The 18,662-nt window shown below is 37.7% G+C and overlaps 1 protein-coding gene across 7 annotated transcripts in view; it reads left to right on the forward strand.

Moving 5' to 3' along the window:
- Positions 1–17,673, forward strand: part of HECTD1 (HECT domain E3 ubiquitin protein ligase 1) — a 71,336-nt gene extending 53,663 nt beyond the window's left edge. For 6 of the 7 annotated variants that reach the window (XM_081339980.1, XM_081339986.1, XM_081339983.1 and 3 more), the window contains 14 exons: positions 127–349; positions 1,462–1,516; positions 1,706–1,888; positions 2,568–2,778; positions 2,862–2,947; positions 5,273–5,400; positions 5,612–5,813; positions 6,114–6,251; positions 6,345–6,952; positions 8,303–8,381; positions 10,475–10,568; positions 11,387–11,537; positions 16,225–16,369; positions 16,680–17,673. In XM_081339980.1, coding sequence (XP_081196106.1) covers positions 127–349; positions 1,462–1,516; positions 1,706–1,888; positions 2,568–2,778; positions 2,862–2,947; positions 5,273–5,400; positions 5,612–5,813; positions 6,114–6,251; positions 6,345–6,952; positions 8,303–8,381; positions 10,475–10,568; positions 11,387–11,537; positions 16,225–16,369; positions 16,680–16,817 — 2,441 coding nt within the window. In that variant the 3' untranslated portion in view covers positions 16,818–17,673. The remainder of the gene's footprint in view (positions 1–126; positions 350–1,461; positions 1,517–1,705; positions 1,889–2,567; positions 2,779–2,861; positions 2,948–5,272; positions 5,401–5,611; positions 5,814–6,113; positions 6,252–6,344; positions 6,953–8,302; positions 8,382–10,474; positions 10,569–11,386; positions 11,538–16,224; positions 16,370–16,679) is intronic. The other variant, XM_081339984.1, reaches the window with a different exon arrangement.
- Positions 17,674–18,662: the final 989 nt, after the last annotated feature.

Genomic DNA, 18,662 nt, shown 5'->3' on the forward strand with positions numbered 1-18,662 from the left:
TGCCTTTATTGCTTGCACATTTATCTTAGTTGTACACAAAGATTGCTTCAATTCAAATTTACATGAGTTTGTAGGTGCCTCAGAAAATAGTAAATTATTATTTTTTCATCAATTTATTGGTTTCAGGAACACCTCATTCGGAACTTCTAGAAGAAGTTGAATGTATGCCATCACCACGTTTAGCACTTATCTTGAAAGTTACAGGACTTGGTACAACTCGTGAAGTTGAGCTACCCTTAACAAATTTCCGGTCAACTATATTTTACTACGTACAAAAATTGCTGCAGCTTTCTTGCAATGGCAGTGTGAAATCAGATAAACTTAGGCGAATATGGGAGCCAACATACACGTAAGAATTCAAGAATATGTTCATAGTTGTAAAATAATCTAAAACTGTAAATTTGCTTCTCTGATAGTAAACTATAGCAAACACATATATTTCTGAATAAACATATGTAGGAATATTCTATTACCGGTAATTATTAATACATATCAGAAAAAATGTCTTGAAGAAATATGTCAGTATTAACAATTCTGTGTCAATTTTTCAGGCCATTATTTTTTTACTGTTTTCATTGCTTTTATCCTTATTGTGATAAATAGTTGCAGATTGAATAATCACATAAAATATTTTACTGCATCAAAACAAACCAACATTTATTCATTGTTTTTATTTTTTATAATTTAATGATAAGTAATAATGATAATTAACTCATGGAATGAAGAATTATATTGGTTGCTCTGACATTCTGTGCTGGATAAAATTTTTAACAATAGAAATGTTTCAAAACAGTTCAAATTTGGACTTTTATATTTGAGTACAGTACAGATCTCATTTTGAATGTAAAACAGCTCTTTTGAGAAAGAGTGATGCTCTTTCTTGATTTTGGGGGCAGCATCTTAATTGCAAAACAACCTGCTTTGTTTTTGAAACAGCTGCTATGCACTCAGGTGCTTCAAACTCATGGGAAGTTTTAAAATGTGACATAGCCTGAATTTGAATCATTTTGTAAATTCATCTTCTGAAGATTATTTAACATTATATTATTATGGGGGGAAAAGGAAAGAAAAGCAGTTCTCTCTTCACTTTTTCTACAGTGTATATAAATTTATATGTAGTTATGGTGCTCCCCTCCGCCTTTTTCTAAACCAAAAGTTTCGAAACATAATTTTGTAAAAAATGTTTTATTTCTTTGATCATTCTAATAGTCCTTTTCTATCAAATTTAATGGTGCTTCAGTATCCATGATTAGATACAATGGTAAGCAATTTAGAATTATTCACATATTTTGAATTACATCATCCATAGTTTCTAACCATACTGTCCAGAGTTTACCTGGAAGTCCAAAATATCTGGAGAGCTTCAGCCCTGTTGTACAGTTTATAATTTAGAAACAAGTTTTTTGGCACTGAAAAGCTAGTCAAAACTATATAAGTAACATTGATCTTTTTTACATTTAGAATTGTATACAAAGAAATGAAGGATTCTGATAAAGAAAAAGACAGTGGGAAAATGGTGAGAACAATCTTAACCTTTAGATGTTTGCAGTTTTTGCACCTAAAACAGCTTGAAAGCTATGCTAAGTTAATTTTGTTACATAAGTTGTGCGATATTTCATAAATGCATGTTCTTAGTGAAGCATAAATTTAAAATCTTTCAAACTTACAATCAGGAAAGACCAACATTAGGTGATTCCTGTTGTAGGGTTGCTGGTCAGTAGAGCATGTGGAGCAGTATCTTGGCACTGATGACTTACCAAAGAATGATTTGATAACCTACCTGCAGAAGAATGCGGATTCAGCCTTTCTGCGTCACTGGAAATTAACTGGCACTAATAAAAGCATTAGGAAAAACAGAAATTGTTCTCAACTCATAGCCGCTTACAAGGTATATATCTACATCTAAAAGTATTAATTTGGAAATGTGTGGTTTTGGTCTTGTGAGAATTTGGATAGATTTGATATAAAACTAACATTGTTTCTTGATTAAGTGTCATTATGTGCTGTTGTCATAGTTAGCTTTTACAAGCTGCAGTTTTTTGTATACTTCTAAATTACTGCAGTAATGATAATCTTAACATAAGGCCTAACATTTAAGCTCCAGCTTGAATTATGCATCTTTTTTTTCTTTTTAAAAATTTATTTATTTATCAAATTTAGAAATCACCCATCTTTCTTACAGAGGAATTGTGGGTGGAGTTCAAATAAAATATTAAAAACATAAAAAGCAAGGATAGTTAAAATTCAACATCGGAGCACTAACCATCCCACAGCTGCATACTCCTCTGAGAGTCCCATGCAAGATGGCAGAGCCAAGTTTTTAGACATTTCTGAAAGACCAGAAGATTGGGGACCTGCCTTGCCTCTGGCAGGAAGAATGTTCAAAAGTGTGTGTGGGGGGGGGCAACAACAGAGAAAATTCCCTTCCTGGATCCCAGCATTTGGAATTCTTTAACTGATAGGGTCCGCAAACATATTGCCTCGTTAAGTGAGATGGGCTGATGTAATGGGGCATGTTCCATTATGAACTTAATTTGTATTTATTTTTCTTCTGGTAATTCATGCAGGATTTTTGTGAGCATGGATCAAAATCTAATTTGAATCAGGGAGCTATTTCGACGCTTCAAAATTCAGACATTCTTAGTTCAATTAAAGAACAACCTCAAGCCAAAGCTGGTAATGGACAGAATTCCTGTGGAGTAGAGGATGTTTTGCAATTACTGCGTATTCTCTACATTGTTGCAAGTGACCCTTATTCTCCTCGAACTTTGCAAGAAGGTTAGTAGAAAATAGCCTCTAAAGGTTTTCCCCCTAAAATTCTCTAAGAAAATATGAAATAAAAAATTCTGTTATTATTTCAGAAGGAGATGAACAGCTTCAGTTTAATTTTCCACCAGATGAATTCACAAGCAAAAAAATTACCACAAAAATTCTTCAACAGATTGAGGTGATGTATTATTGAAATTTTTTTTAAGATTTTCAGCTGTATGCTCTTTTAGATGTTCAGAAATTTAAAATGCAATTTTGTGAAAAAATTAATTCTATGAACATGCCCTTTATATATGATCTATTCAGTTCACAAATCAAAATGTAAAGAGAGGCTATTTATCTGTGAGCCAAGGAGATATCCAAAGCCAAGCAAAAATAATATAGCCAGTTACACAATTCAGTCAACATAGCCTCACACTTGAGTGGTAAGCTTATTTGGATGGAAATTACTGAGATATCCATTATAAAAGTTCAGAAGATTAAATTTGCATTTAAATAGTAAACATATTCTATTTTTTCTTTTTAAAATGTCATTAAATAAGGTGGTTTATTAAAGTGGAAGAACCTGTCTGATACAGTAGCGAGTAAGCTACCATATTTTTTGGACCATAAGACACACTTTTTTCCCCAAAAAAGTGGGGGGGAAAGCGAGGGTGCATCTTATGGTCCGAAGGTGATCCGTTTGGCCAGCCCCAACCTCCGCAAGTGGAAAGCAAGGGAGATTGCCAGGAGCACGAATCGGCACGTGCTGAGAAATGCCAATCTCGCGCTCCTGCAATCTCCCTCGCTTGCTTTCAGCTTCCCTTGCTACAAGAGAAAGCAGGCTGAAACGGAGCAAGGGAGATTGCTCCGTTTCAGCCTGCTTTCTCTTGTAGCAAGGGAAGCTGAAACCGAGCGAGGGAGATTGCAGGAGCGTGAAATCGGCCGATTCGCATTCCTGGCAATCTCCCTCGCTCCGTTTCAGCTTGCTTTCTGCAAAAGAAAGCCGGGCCGCAGGGCCGCCTCTGCGGGTACTGCTCTAATGCGGAGAGGGAAGGACAAAGAGGGAGGAAAGGAAGGAAGGAAAGAAGGAAGGGACAATGGGAGAGGGAGGGAGAGACAGAAAGAGAGAGAGAGGGGGGGAGAAGGAGAGAGAAGGAGAAAGAAATAGGGAGAGAGAGAGAGAAGGAAAAAGAAAGGGAGAGAAATAGAGGGAAAGAGGGAGAGAGAGAAAGGGAGAGAGAAGGAGAAAGGGAGGGAAATAGAGGGAAAGCGAAAGAGGGAGAAAGGGAAAGAAAAATAGAGGGAGAGGGAGAGAGAAGGAGAAAAAGGGAGGGAAATAGAGGGAGAGAGAGAGGGAGAAATAGAGGGAAAGAAAAAGAGGGAGAGAAAGGGAGAGGGAGAGAAAGGGAGAGAGAGGAAAGAAAGAGGGAGGGGGGAGAGAGGGAGAGAAAGAGAAGGAGAGAGAGAAATCAAATTAGTAACATGATTGTTAAGTGAATCTGGTTTCCCCACTAACTTCGCTTGTCAGAAGGTTGCAAAAGGCGATCACATGACCCTGGAACAATGTGACCATCATAAATATGAATCGATTGCCAAGCATCCAAATGTAAATCACATGACCCTGGGGATGCTGCAACGGTTATAAGTGTGAAAAGTGGTCATAAGTCACTTTTTTCAGTGCCGTTGTAACTTTGAACAGTCACTAAGTGAATCATTGTAAGTCAAGGACTACCTGTACTTTATCATTTTTTTTTCCTTTTTTGGGGCGGTCAAGTTTTTGACACCTTGCTGGGTGACTGGTGGTACTCGGACATTGCCTTGTCCTAAAAGTGGTACAATGGATGAAAAGGTTGAAAAGCCCTGTTTTAGTATACCGGTGCTATTTGGTTCAGAATATTTTTTTTCCTTGTTTTCCTGCTCTAAAAACTGGGTGCGTCTTATGGTCAGGTGCGTCTTATGGTCCGAAAAATACGGTATATTGCTCTGTGAGATTTGGTAGGAGGGGATCTTCTAGTTCAAGGCAATCCGAAATTTTTGATCTCAGATACCGTTTCTCAGATCTTTGGGAAATCTTTGTTGCCTGTGTGTCTTTGTGGTGAAATTCTGACCAAGGTAAAGAGAGATAGACTGCACAGATAGATACTGTAGGTGGGCTGATTGTTTCGGTGTGTTAGAAGAAACCTGCAAAATCCAGAACTCTGCGGGCTACATCCCCAAAAGTTGCTAACCTATCTAAGAATGGTAACTAATCCCAATTTTAGAGAGATTTTGTTAAACAACCCCACCTCCTAAATCAGAAAGGTGAAAAATACTTAAGAAACCTCTGCCCCTGATTTCTGTTTGCCAAGGATTTAATTTTCTTGGAGGTTGCCATGCTTGAAGACAAGATTGCTATGTAAGAAAATTAATTTTATATAGCATTTATATTAATTTATGAGATTCATGGTTGAAAATAGCTTTATATCCATGCACTTTACTTGTCTGACTTACTTGTTTTCACATTTTAATTATTAAATCACAGGAACCATTAGCATTAGCAAGTGGAGCTTTACCAGACTGGTGTGAACAGATAACTAGCAAGTGTCCTTTCTTAATCCCGTTTGAAACTAGACAACTGTATTTCACTTGCACAGCATTTGGAGCATCAAGGTGAGGACTGTGCTCAAAATCATTTAATTTCTTAGCCATTCATTCTAGTGTATAACAGTTTTTTAACATGAATATCATAAACTTTGGTTTGTTATGTTAAGGGTGAATAATGTTAACATTCATAATATTAAGAATCTTCAATGTTTTACAGAAACTGATGGAAGAGATACTCAACATTTTAAACTAAAATGTTTAAAATTTTTCTTTTCAGAGCTATTGTGTGGCTGCAGAATCGACGTGAGGCAACTGTTGAGCGAACACGAACTGCAAGTACTGTACGAAGAGATGATCCAGGAGAATTCAGAGTTGGGCGCCTTAAACACGAAAGAGTCAAAGTTCCACGTGGTGAATCCTTGATGGAATGGGCAGAAAATGTTATGCAGATACATGCAGATAGAAAGTCTGTTCTGGAGGTAAAATATATCCTCTTAAAAAACAATAAATATTAACAAGACAATCTGTATCCACGGGTCTCTCTTTCTGGAGTAAAGGGAAAAAAGTTTATTTTGCAGCCTCCTATGTGCTCTTAAGCATAGGATGCAAAAATTATTCAGTCTCCCATTTTCGTTCACTGGAAGCCTCTATTGATTCTCTGTCTTCTGCAAGTGAAACAAAGTTATCTATAGAAGGGCAAATCTGAATGCATCGTCACATTATGATAGGTAATATTTCCCTTGGAGCTACTTAAAAGTTTTTGTTTTATTGATTCCCAGGTGGAGTTTTTAGGGGAGGAAGGAACAGGATTAGGACCTACTTTGGAATTTTATGCATTGGTAGCAGCAGAATTCCAGAGAAAAGAATTGGGAGCTTGGCTCTGTGATGATGATTTTCCAGATGATGAATCGCGACAGGTATATTTCCTTTTTAGAAAAAAAAATACAAATAAAAGATATGGTACTGTGTAACTTCAATAACACTTTTCTCCTTTGCCTTTTTTAAAAAAGGTTGATATTGGCGGTGGATTGAAACCTCCGGGATACTATGTACAACGATCTTGTGGGCTCTTCACAGCACCATTCCCACAGGATAGTGATGAACTTGAAAGAATCACTAAACTGTTTCATTTTCTTGGGATTTTCTTAGCTAAATGTATCCAGGACAATAGACTTGTAGACCTGCCAATTTCTAAGCCTTTTTTTAAACTCATGTGCATGGGTGATATTAAAAGCAATATGAGTAAACTGATTTATGAATCACGGGGCGACAGAGACTTGCACTGCACTGAGAGTCAGTCAGAAGCTTCTACAGAGGAGGGACATGATTCCCTATCGGTAGGAAGTTTTGAAGAAGATTCCAAATCTGAATTTATTCTTGACCCACCGAAACCTAAGCCTCCAGCATGGTTTAATGGAATCCTAACATGGGAAGATTTTGAACTGGTAAACCCTCACAGAGCAAGATTTTTAAAAGAAATTAAAGATCTTGCAATTAAGAGACGTCAAATATTAAGCAACAAAGGCCTTTCAGAAGATGAAAAAAATACTAAGCTTCAAGAACTTATGATGAAGAACCCATCAGGTTCTGGACCTCTACTTAGCATAGAAGATTTAGGGTAAGATGGGTGTTTTTTTTCCCCTCTCAAGTTGTTTTTGTAAATGTTGGTGCTCTTGAATTAGCATACCTAGTTTGAAAATTGTGCGAACTACTTGTTTTCTAAACAAAATCACAGAAATATAATATTTGCAGCATTAGCTTACAATTTAATTATATTGAGGTGTTATATAGATTTTTATTTAAACATTGTTTTTCTTTTCATGTATACATTATTTTTCATTGGATATTGAGATATCCTTCAATATAATGAAGTTATGATTGTGTATAGATCATGCTAGATAAATTTTGCATGACTGGAAAAAGTTCATATCCCCAAATGCTTTTTCACAAGGAAGGCAACTGGACTTTCTTGTTTTTCTTTGAAGATGTTTCATTTCTCATCCAAGAAGATTCTTCAGCTCTGACTGGATGGTGGGGAATGGAAGGATTTATATTCCTTGCAGCAGCTGCTCATTTGCATTCTTTTAGAGAGTCGTTGAGGCCATCTGTCATCAAGATCACCTGAGTAGTGCAAATGGGTGTGGAGCCTTCTTGGAACATTCCCCTCATGCACCTCAGTACCTGCCGCTCATGCAGGTCCATTAGGCTGCCGCTGCCTGGAATGGAAGGCCCGCCCAGCACAAAGGAGACAAAGCGGCTGGCTAGGAAGCCCCGAGTAGAGATGGTAGAGCATGCCCATGCCCAGCAAGCAAAAGGCCACCCCGAGTGGGGAAAGCCGGATCCCCATCAGTGCCATAGCCCCCTAGTCCCAGCTAGAATTGCGTGCTTTCCCCCATCTCTGCCGGGGCTGGGCGGGCCTGCAGGTCAGGGCAGTGGCCTAATGGACCTGCATGAGCGGCTGGTGGCAGCAGCTGCAGCAGGTACTAAGGTGCGCAAGGGGAATGCGCTCCACCCGCGGACCACGGGCAAGACCTGCGAAGGGTCTGAGGAGATGACCAGTGGTGATTTGCTGTCCAACCAAAAAGAGATGGGACCGAGTAGGCATGTCTGATGGTCCGCATCATGTCCTGCTGGTGCCACTGCAGCACTGCTGCTGGAGAGCCAGCCCGGTATTCACAGTGGCACCTGCTGCTGGATGCCGTTGGCCCCCGCACACTCACCACCGTCTGTGCACATGCCTTAGGAGCCACCGAACTGGCCAGGGTGGCAGGGGCCAGTCCCTGGGGCCAAATATTGGCCAGTCGCAAGCCGGATCCGGCCTGCAGGCATTGTGTTTGACATGTCTGTATTTCTGAATCTATATTGCTGTGACTCTTACCATAGAAATACTATGGTGCTTTCTGATAATTATCTGGTAAAAAAAACCATAAAAAGTTATGATATACTAATGTTGTCTCTTGTTTTCTAGTCTTAATTTCCAGTTTTGCCCTTCATCCAGAGTCTATGGCTTTACAGCAGTGGATCTCAAGCCTGGTGGAGAAGATGAGGTAGTAAATATTTCTATTAAGACAATTTAGTAATGTGCAAAAACTTTTTGAATCAAATTATCCTGAATTTAAAGGAACCCATCTCAAGGGCAAAATTGCCCTTCTGAGTACAAGTGGTTTTTAGCATGAAACAGGCCACTTTGAAAGAAATTTTGTATCAAAACAGGCTATTTTATAGCAAAGACCTGTTTCAAGCTTGAGAAACTTCCAGTATGCTTAGAGTATCCCATCTGAGAGTATTATGGAAAGATGAGCAGAATAGTGTCCTATACATGACTGAAGATTCTATACAATGATGAACTTGCAAAAATTGCTTTCATTTCCTTTGGGCTAGATGTCAGTTGTACAAAGTCCATTGTGGTAAGCCTACTCACGTCTTTTATGGAATTTTTTTGGAACTTGTGGAATCTGAAGAAGTAGATGGGGTTCTGTGCAGAACAGCATTATTGGTAGGCTTGACCTGTCTCTTCCTGTCTCATATTAAGCAGATAGATAGGGTGCGAGCACTCAATATAGGAGAAAATCTTTTGAGGGAAAGCTTAATGTTATAGCCTTGAAGCCATGGAAGATTCAAGAGGAAAGAGTATCTGGAACCTTTTCCAGGATGATTTAGGCATAATAATAATAATAACAACAACAACCAATAAGTTGGAAGGGACAACAACAACAACATAAGTTGGAAGGGACCTTGTAGGTCATCTAGTCCAATCCCCTGCTCAGGCAGGAAACTATACCATTTCAGACAAATGACTGTCCGGTCTCTTCTTAAAAACTTCCAGTGTTGGAGCATTCACTGCTTCTAGAGGCAGGTTGTTCCACTGGTTAATTGTTCTAACTGTCAGGAAGTTTCTCCTTAGTTCTAGGTTGCTTCTCTCCTTGATTAGTTTCCATCCATTGCTTCTTGTCCTGCCTTCAGGCGCTTTGGAGAATAGCTTGACTCCCTCTTCTGTGTGGCAGCCCCTGAGATATTGGAACACTGCTATTATGTTTCCCCGTTGTCATTCTCTTCATTAAACTAAAGGTAAAGGTAAAGGTTCCCCCGCACATGTGTGCTAGTCGTTTCCGACTCTAGGGGCCGGTGCTCATCTCCGTTTCAAAGCCGAAGAGCCAGCACTTGTCCGAGGACGTCTCCGTGGTCATGTGGCTGGCATGACTAGACGCCAAAGGCGCACGGAATGCTGTTACCTTCCCACCGGAGTGGTCCCTATTTTTCTACTTGCATTTTTACGTGCTTTCGAACTGCTAGGTTGGCAGAAGCTGGGACAAGTAACAGGCGCTCACTCTGTTACACGGCACTCGGGATTTGACCCGCCAAACTGCCGACCTTCCGATCGACAAGCTCAGCGTCCTAACCCACTGAGCCACCGCGTTAAACATTAAACTAGACAGACCCAATTCCATCATGAGACATGAACAGGGATTCCTCTGTTTATATTTTTCTGATGTGTTGTTTAGATTACAAGGAAAATTACCATGTAATTATGTTATTTTGCAATGTATTGGTTTGATTTATTATATTTATTATTTATTGTATTTATTTATCTCTGTTTTGTGAGGTGCCCTGAGTTGGGCAATATCAACATTAATAAATAAATTAAAATCAATAAATTGCTATCTCTCACTATTATCTAGAGTCAACACTTTGACACTCTTTGACACACACACACACACCCCAAAGGTACATAGGATATAGATGAAATAACAGGCCTTCTCTGTAGTAGCTCTCACTTTGTGGAAATCTCTCCCTGTGTAGTTCAAACCCTTTTGTATTTTTGAAAGCTAGTTATAAAGCAAGACAATTTCATATCTTTGCCTTGGGTTTGGAAAGGCACCAGTATAGCATAATATACAAAGTGGTTGGTTATCTAATATGAAATGTTTTGGAAGTTTTCAGTGCCTAGAGTCTTTAGGATTTGTTGCCAATTAAAGATTTTATTAAATATATTTTAAAAACCTACTCAGAATAGCTATTTACAAAAATACAAAATATTTCACAAAACATTTGCACACTAGTAGAGTCCAATATTAATTTATTTGATGATCTTCTGTAATGTAACATGATTTCCTTTTGTCCATTGACAATCTCGTTATAGTTGGTAACTATGGATAATGCAGAAGAATATGTGGACTTGATGTTTGACTTCTGCATGCACACTGGCATACAGAAACAAATGGATGCTTTCAGAGGTATGTAATTGTTTATTAGTGACAAGAACATAAATCTCTTACTTGAAAGGGAGATGGGGACCTTGACAAAGAAAAAGTCATAATTGGAATTTCTAGATAAACTAGTGAGATGGGTTTTTCAATTAAAGTTAGTGGATACCAGATGATTTTGGACTCATGTAATTGCAGAATGACCAGTGACTAGAAATATTGGAATCCTCAACACATGGAGAGTTAAATCCTAAGCTAACTATAATGAAATATTTATTTAGCTTCTGTGCCATCCATCTCACCAAAGGCAGTTCTCATTAGGAAGCTTACCTTAGTATATTAGGAAAAACAACTTTTAAAAACATTTCTAGGTCTTCTAAAGTTTTGCTGACTTGACTTCTGTGATGGTATTCTTTTACACTTGACAATTTTTACAATTTAATATTTTTGCTTAAACTGTTCTGTTAATTGTCTTGAATATAAATAGCCCTTTTTTATATAAACAAGTGTCACATTTTCTTCCTCATTCTTTTTTTCTATGCATGTTGGAGTAAGGAAAGAATGGTACTTGGATTTTAAAATAGTTCTCTGAAGAGGTGCTTTTTTAAAATTTGCTTGTTTTATGCTGTTGTTTGCTATATTCTGTTAAAGATAGCCAAATGTTTCTGCTAGGAATTTATTTCTACACCTTTTTTAAAAGAGAGAGAGAGAGATGGTAAATTTCAGATGATTTATGAACATATCTGTCCATGTAGTACAAGGAGAGTATTAGAATGAAAGATATGAGTATTTTTTCTGGTAAATATCTTCAAGCATACTCACTTTTGCCCTGTTTTTTTTCTATAAAGATGGCTTCAACCGAGTCTTTCCAATGGAAAAGCTAAGTTCCTTTAGCCATGAAGAAGTTCAGATGATTCTTTGTGGTAATCAGTCGCCATCCTGGGCAGCTGAAGATATAATCAACTACACAGAACCTAAACTTGGCTACACTCGAGACAGGTACTTCATCAAATAGTAGCATATTTCTATTAATTTTAAGATTTAGTCATAAAAGATAATGGTTTGGAGGAAGAAAATAAGGAAGGATTCAATTCAGAACCATTAAAACTATGAAATGTTACTTGTTTCAGCTTCATATTTTTACCTTACAAGGAATTTCTCATCACAGAATACCTAAGTTTTCATAAGTTGTAAATTTACCTCATTGCAAGGTGAGCGGCCAATACATTTTATAAATACCTTTTAAGAAATTATATATAATACTATATTTTAAGCAGTACATATTATCTCATGATTGAAGGGGGTTTATTTACAATTTCTATAGACAGAGCCCCAAGAAGCCTTCCTTTACATTCATCAGAGGTTTAATTTCTGATTTTTAATTTGATTTGCTATGTGAAATGATCTTAGGGAATTTTAAGAATATACAGATTTTGTTCTAAATATTTCCAAAGCCCCAAAGCGATTGAAGAAACTAAGAAGGTGGTACATTATGTAAAATTTGTCAATGTTCCCATCTCATTCAAATTAGAAACTAGTTAAATGATACAATGATACATATAATACATATGTCAGTTGGAGCTAAAACTGGTTTGAATTTGTATTCAGAGTTCAATGGTTCATCATCTAAATTAAATGAGATAACAGGTGAAGCTTGTTAACAAGCTTCAATGCTGGGCTTGATGTTACTTAAGTTTTTATTAATGTATTTGAAGATAACGGAAGGCATATTTATCAGATTTACATGTGATACAAAATTAAGGTGGGTAATATTCTAGGTTTTCCTAAGGATATCTACCATCCTATGAGATGGTAGGGCACGCTTCTAGTGCCTTCCCTTAAACATTGCCATCTTATCAGAGCTAGGGCATGGCAGCTGCACCCTATGGAACACTCTTTCCCCTGAAGTTTGGCCTTTACATGTTTAACCTTCTGAAAAGTACTGAAGGCTTGGTCTTTCCCCCTGTGCTCTGGGATAGGATAAAGTGACTGCATATTGGAATCTTAACTTGGGTGCCAGATTTTTGTTTTTAATCTTTATGGTTTTATGTTGCTTTATTACTGATACTGCTTTAATTACCAATAAAGGAGAATATTTATAGCTCAGAGGGTCCTTGGTACCCTCTGAGCTTGCTTGTTTTCTTTCAGATGTTTTAATTCATCTTTCCATCCTTCCGAGGTTGGTAAAATGAGGACCCAGATTGTTAGGGCAATATGCGGACTCTGTAAACCGCTTAGAGAGGGCTGTAAAGCACTATGAAGCGGCATATAAGTCTAAGTGCTATTGTTATTGCTATTACCCAAACTAGGTAACATCATCACTGCTAGTAAGGAATGGGGTTTACTTTAGCTTTCTTGGCAGTTCCTTGATTGGGTTATTGTGAACAGTAAACAGCCCAAGCAAACAACTGCCAAGACCACTTCCACAAAAAATGACAGGGCAAGCGAATAGAAGAAATATTGAAAGCAAATCACATTCCTTACTTGTGCTGATGATGTTACCTGGGATCCCTCACTGATTTAATTCTTGATTGGGGGCAGTCTAGAGTTTGATATCAGATGGGTGACTGTATAAATATGTTTAAAAAATGAATGAATAAAACAAATGACCCACAAAATAGAAAACCTGCTAGGTAAAGAAATGAAAATAATAGTGACATAATGCAGATATGTTCAGTTAGGAAGCAGTACATTGGTTATCTTGGTCCAATTATACCTTAAATACTGTGTCTAGTTCTAGATGCTGAAACATAGGAGAGATTCAGACAAACTATAACAGGTGCAAGGAACAGTATCAAGGATTATTCAGAGGCTGGAAACTGAGTCTTAGGAAAGACTGAGGAAAGTAGGTATATTTAGCTTTGAGAAAAGATAAGCGAGCTATAGTAGCAGCCTTTTTAAGTATCTGAAAGGATATCAATTCCTTCCACATTCCAGACTGCAAGATATGGAAACAGTGGTCTTAGGTTTATAGAAAGGGAGATTCTGATAAAATATTAGGAAAAATACATCCCGCTGGTAAAGAGAGAGAAATGTGAAATTACTGACAGAAATCGGCCTCCCGTTTGTTGTATATGTTTGGATTTGACAGCCCAAATAACCCCCTTCTATTACTGTATTGTAGACTATCAAAGAAAGTGTTATTAGTGGTGCTTCAGCTCAGCTGTCTCTTGCTTTTTAAATTGATCAGAAATCTGACCACCTGAGTTTCAGGTCTTTCACTGCTGGCGAGGACAGTGGGAGTGATAATAACATTCCAGCAAAAAATGGTGGTGTCCAGGGTCATGTGATCAATGGCCGGGGGCGTGGCCAGCTCATCACTCAGGTTGCGGGGTGCCTGTGGGGGGGGGAATCTGTGAGTCTGGTGGAGGGGAGTAGGACTGGGATGGGTGCCTTCCCTCTCTTCCATTGCAAAACCAGTTTTCTGATCTTCTTTCCACCTGGCCCGTAACTGAGTATATTGAAACCAAGTTTGAACAATCTTCTCATCTCGCAAGAGATTATACGGCTTTAAACACCAGACACTTCCTTCCAAACTTAAAATCTCCTTATACGTAGTCACGTCATGCTTGAAACCAACGTTTATGTTTTCTATTGCGTGTTTTGGAATTGCCCACAATGGCATCTTGCAGTCTAACTTATGTCTATACTTCTTCCAAACTCTCAACAATGCCTGTCTTAGAATATGCACTTTAAATACATTATCTACCTTCTTATCATACAACAAATATGCATGCCAGCCAAATAACAAGTCGTGGCCCTCAAGATTTAATAATCTCTCTTGTGTCAAATTAATCCAATCACTTATTCCTGATAACGCAGCAGCTTCATAATATAATTTAAGATTAGGCATTTTGAGTCCACCTCTTTCACGAGTATCTTGCATAATCTTAAGTTTAACTCGTGGCCTTTTCCCTGCCCAAACAAATTTATTGATCCCCCGTTGCCATTCTTCCAAATTAGAATCTTTTTTAAGAACCGGTATCATTTGAAATAAGAATAGAAATTTAGGCAGGACATTCATTTTCACTGCTGCGATTCTTCCCAGCAAAGACAATTGCAATTTTTCCCAACTCTCCATTTCTTTTTGAATTTTTCCCCATAATTTTTCATTGTTATTTTTATATAACTTTGTATTAGAGGGTGACAAAAACACCCCCAAATATTTGACCCTTTTAGCAATCTCAAATCCAGTTAATCCTTCTAAAAGAGCCTTTTGCGATACTGTCATATTTTTGGCCAGAATTTTAGTTTTTTGTGCATTAACTTTAAATCCAGAAACCTTCCCATATTGCATTATTATCTCCATCAGGTCCACAACAGAATTCTCCGGCTGGGTCACCGTAACAACCAGATCATCTGCGAACGCTCTCAATCTATAATCCTGATCTCTAATTTGTATACCCTTAATTCTTTCCGAATTCCGTATTTTTACCAATAATATCTCCAATGTTAACACAAATAATAAAGGCGATAACGGACACCCTTGCCTTGTGCCCTTCTCAATATTACATGCTTCAGTCAAACTATTGTTAACTATTATTCGGGCAGTTTGTTTTTGATATAATGCCCTAATTGGTTGCAAAAATTTATCCCCAAAATTCATTTTATCTAGAACTTTCAACAAAAATTGCCAATTCAATTGATCAAAAGCTTTTTCAGCATCTAGAAAAATTAGCGCCGCAGGGATCTGGTTGTTCCTCTCCAAAAACTCTATCACATCAACTATATGCCTCACGTTATTTTTCATTTGTCTACCACTAATAAACCCAGTTTGATCCCCATGAATCACCTGTTGCAGAACCCTCATCAATCTGTTAGCCAACACCTTAGCAAATATCTTGTAATCTGTATTTAAAAGTGATATCGGTCTATAGTTTTTTACTTGAGTAGCATCTTGATCTTCCTTTGGAATCAAAGAGATAAAAGCAGTTCTCCAAGACGGAGGCACCTTTCCCCCTCTCTGAATTGTCTGGAACAGTTCCTTTAACGGCTTTATCAACTCCAGTTGTAAATTTTTGTAATAAGCCGCAGTCAAACCATCTGTACCTGGCGCTTTATCCACCTTCAATTCCTTAATTGCTATAAAAATTTCTTCTTCTGTTATCAATTGATTAATCTGTATAAAAAATAGTTGAGATTTGATCATGTCTTGCCTATATGAATGAAATTTGATGAGGTGACTAGTGTAGAGTTTGTTTGTTTTTCAATATTTCTTTAAAGACATTTCAGCTTGTTAGTTCAGAAGAGAAGTGAAGATTTGGGTTTTCATCCAAGCCTTTATCATGAGAAAGTGGTATGTGTATAACGCTGTCTTTTATTGATTTTGTTGTAATTACTTTGATTGTTGAGAGCCATGCAGAGTCATTGAGAGTCAGGTGACATAGAAATTTAATATATTATTAAATAAAACAATATAATTTAAATAATAATATCATTTTGAAGCAGCCTGTACAATACGAGGTGTGCCATGATACATCTATGAACTGTGAACTATGTGAACTGTATTGGCTCTCAGTGACTTCTGGGTGTAATTCAAGGTGTTGCTTGTCACTTTTAAAATTGGCACGAGGCCAGGTTACCTACAGGACTCAGCTGTGGTTTTTAGGGTCCTTGATTCTTCTTGTTAATAGATCTGTATAGTTGGTTTTTAAATTTAATATTTACCTATTTGCTTTGATTTTAGCCCTGGGTTCCTGAGATTTGTAAGAGTTTTATGTGGCATGTCTTCAGATGAAAGAAAAGCATTCCTCCAATTCACAACTGGCTGTTCAACACTTCCCCCAGGAGGATTGGCTAACCTACATCCCCGACTCACTGTTGTACGCAAGGTATGAACATCTTACAACTTGTCTGCATTCTCTGTCTAGTTGTATTCTTATAAGAAGTTGTCTTTGAGTTAACTCGTTCAGAAACCTGCTTCTGCCTGGCTTGTGGCAGATACCTCTTCATAGCGATTTGGCCATTATGCATCGCACATTTAAATCTAAACAACAACACCAACAAGTAAAAATAGTAGAATCTAAAGAAGCCTTCCCCAATTGGATGCCTTCCAAATGTGGGACTATAATTCCCAAATTTCTGAAATACTGGCTGTAGTCTGTGTTCTTTTTAAATTTCATTATGGATATTTATTCACAGGTTGATGCTACAGATGCAAGTTACCCATCTGTGAATACCTGTGTGCATTATCTTAAATTGCCTGAGTATTCCTCTGAAGAGATTATGCGAGAGCGCCTCCTAGCTGCTACCATGGAGAAAGGCTTTCATCTCAACTGAACTGGCGTGTCTGAGATGGGATATCTCAAACTGGTTTTGCATTCATACCTAGTGAAGCCTCCTGTGTTGTTGTGCAGAAAATACAATCTCCATGCTGTACTCAAATGAGACTTGCCTTTTTCCCCTATCCATGAGGCTTCGGAAACACATGGAATAATTTGTTAGCTGCTAATGTCAAAATAAATCCCAATGAATTACACAGCCGGCAAGAAAAAGGCAAGAACAATGTGTGACGCTTCCAAGGGCTTGTGCAACCAGATGCTGAAGCAAATGTTTGACTGTTCCAAAGAGCAGATCTGAAGATTTCCAGTGTTTACTAATTCAAGATTTATAACAATGCATTTGTGTAAAGTCTACCGTTTAATACCCTGTACACTACAGTTCCATCATTGATCCTTGTTTTTGCTGGCTTTAAGCTAGATGGTCAGAAACTTGCTTCCTTAACTTAGTCAATGGGCATCTCAAGCTTCCTTTCCTTTAATGGTGCCTGCACTGTTGGAGTATTCTAGTGTTGGGGTAGGGTATTGGCATATAATCATGCACAACTGTTTATTATTATTTCAAGTGGAAATATATTTTGATTTCTAAATACCCTGCTATAAAGATCCAAATCCTCAAATGTGTGTTCATGTGTGTATGTGTGTGCGCGCGCGCGTGTAACTCAACAATAAAGCTTTTAAAAGACACTGGTTACTGGTGCAAGGCACATTTAAAGCAAGTTTTACTTTATGTTGTATTTCCTTTGTATATTAAAAACATTTATTTAACTTGTTGCAGTTTGAAGTTTAAAAAGTTTAAAAAGATTTTCATTGTGTATGCTCAACAATAATCATTAAAATGTTTGCAGCGTACAAAAGTCTTTGGTTAGTATGTTACTAGTTACTCCAATACATTTGAAACTTAACAGAATAATAAAGTTGGAAGTAACCTTGGAGGTCTTCTTAAAAACTTCCAGTGTCAGAGCGCACCCACAACTTCTGAAGACAAGTCATACCACTGATTAATTGTTCTAACTGTCAGAAAATTTCTCCTTAGTTCTAGGTTGCTTTTCTCCTTGATTAGTTTCCATCCATTGCTTGTCCTGCCTTCAGGTGCTTTGGGGAATAGGTTGACCCCCCTCTTCTTTGTGGCAGCCCCGTAGATATTGGAACACTGCTATCATGTCACTTCTTTTCATTAAACTAGACATACCCAGTTCCTGAGACTGTTCTTCATATGTTTTAGTCTCAAATCCCTAAATCATCTTTGTTGCTCTTCTCTGCACTCTTTCTGGTGTCTCAACATCTTTTTATCATGGTGACCAAAACTGGATGCAATATTCCAAGTATGGCCTTACCAATATTATAAAGTAGTACTAACAACAGGAGCCATGTGGCGAGTGGTTAGAATGGAGTATTGCAGCTAACTCTGCCGACAGCCTGGAGTTCGATCCTGATTGGGCTTAGCCTTCCATCCTTCCAAGGTCGGTAAAAATGAGGATCCAGATTGTTGGGCCAAGATACTAACATCATAAACCGCTCAGAGACATTATGGAGTAGTATATAAGTCTAAGTGCTACTTTACTATTATTATATTATCTTAAATGAGAAATATTGGAATTATTCAATCCATTCAAAAACTATTAATTTTTTGTTTCTATATTGTTTTAGTATGGCTGATACAAGTTGGTTAATACTTTGATGAGATTATTTTTCTGTATAAAGTGGCCCCTAATCCAGGTGATGAAAGAGCTTGTATGAATTTTCATTACAACCAGTGCTTCTAAAAAGGCCAAAATAAAAATAAGGAATCATTTCAGCTGCTCAACAGCTCTTGTCCTCTTCTTAACTTTTTGAAATTTGACAA

The sequence above is a fragment of the Vipera berus genome (assembly GCF_964194415.1).
Source record: "Vipera berus genome assembly, chromosome: 1".
NCBI classification, from domain to species: domain Eukaryota; kingdom Metazoa; phylum Chordata; class Lepidosauria; order Squamata; family Viperidae; genus Vipera; species Vipera berus.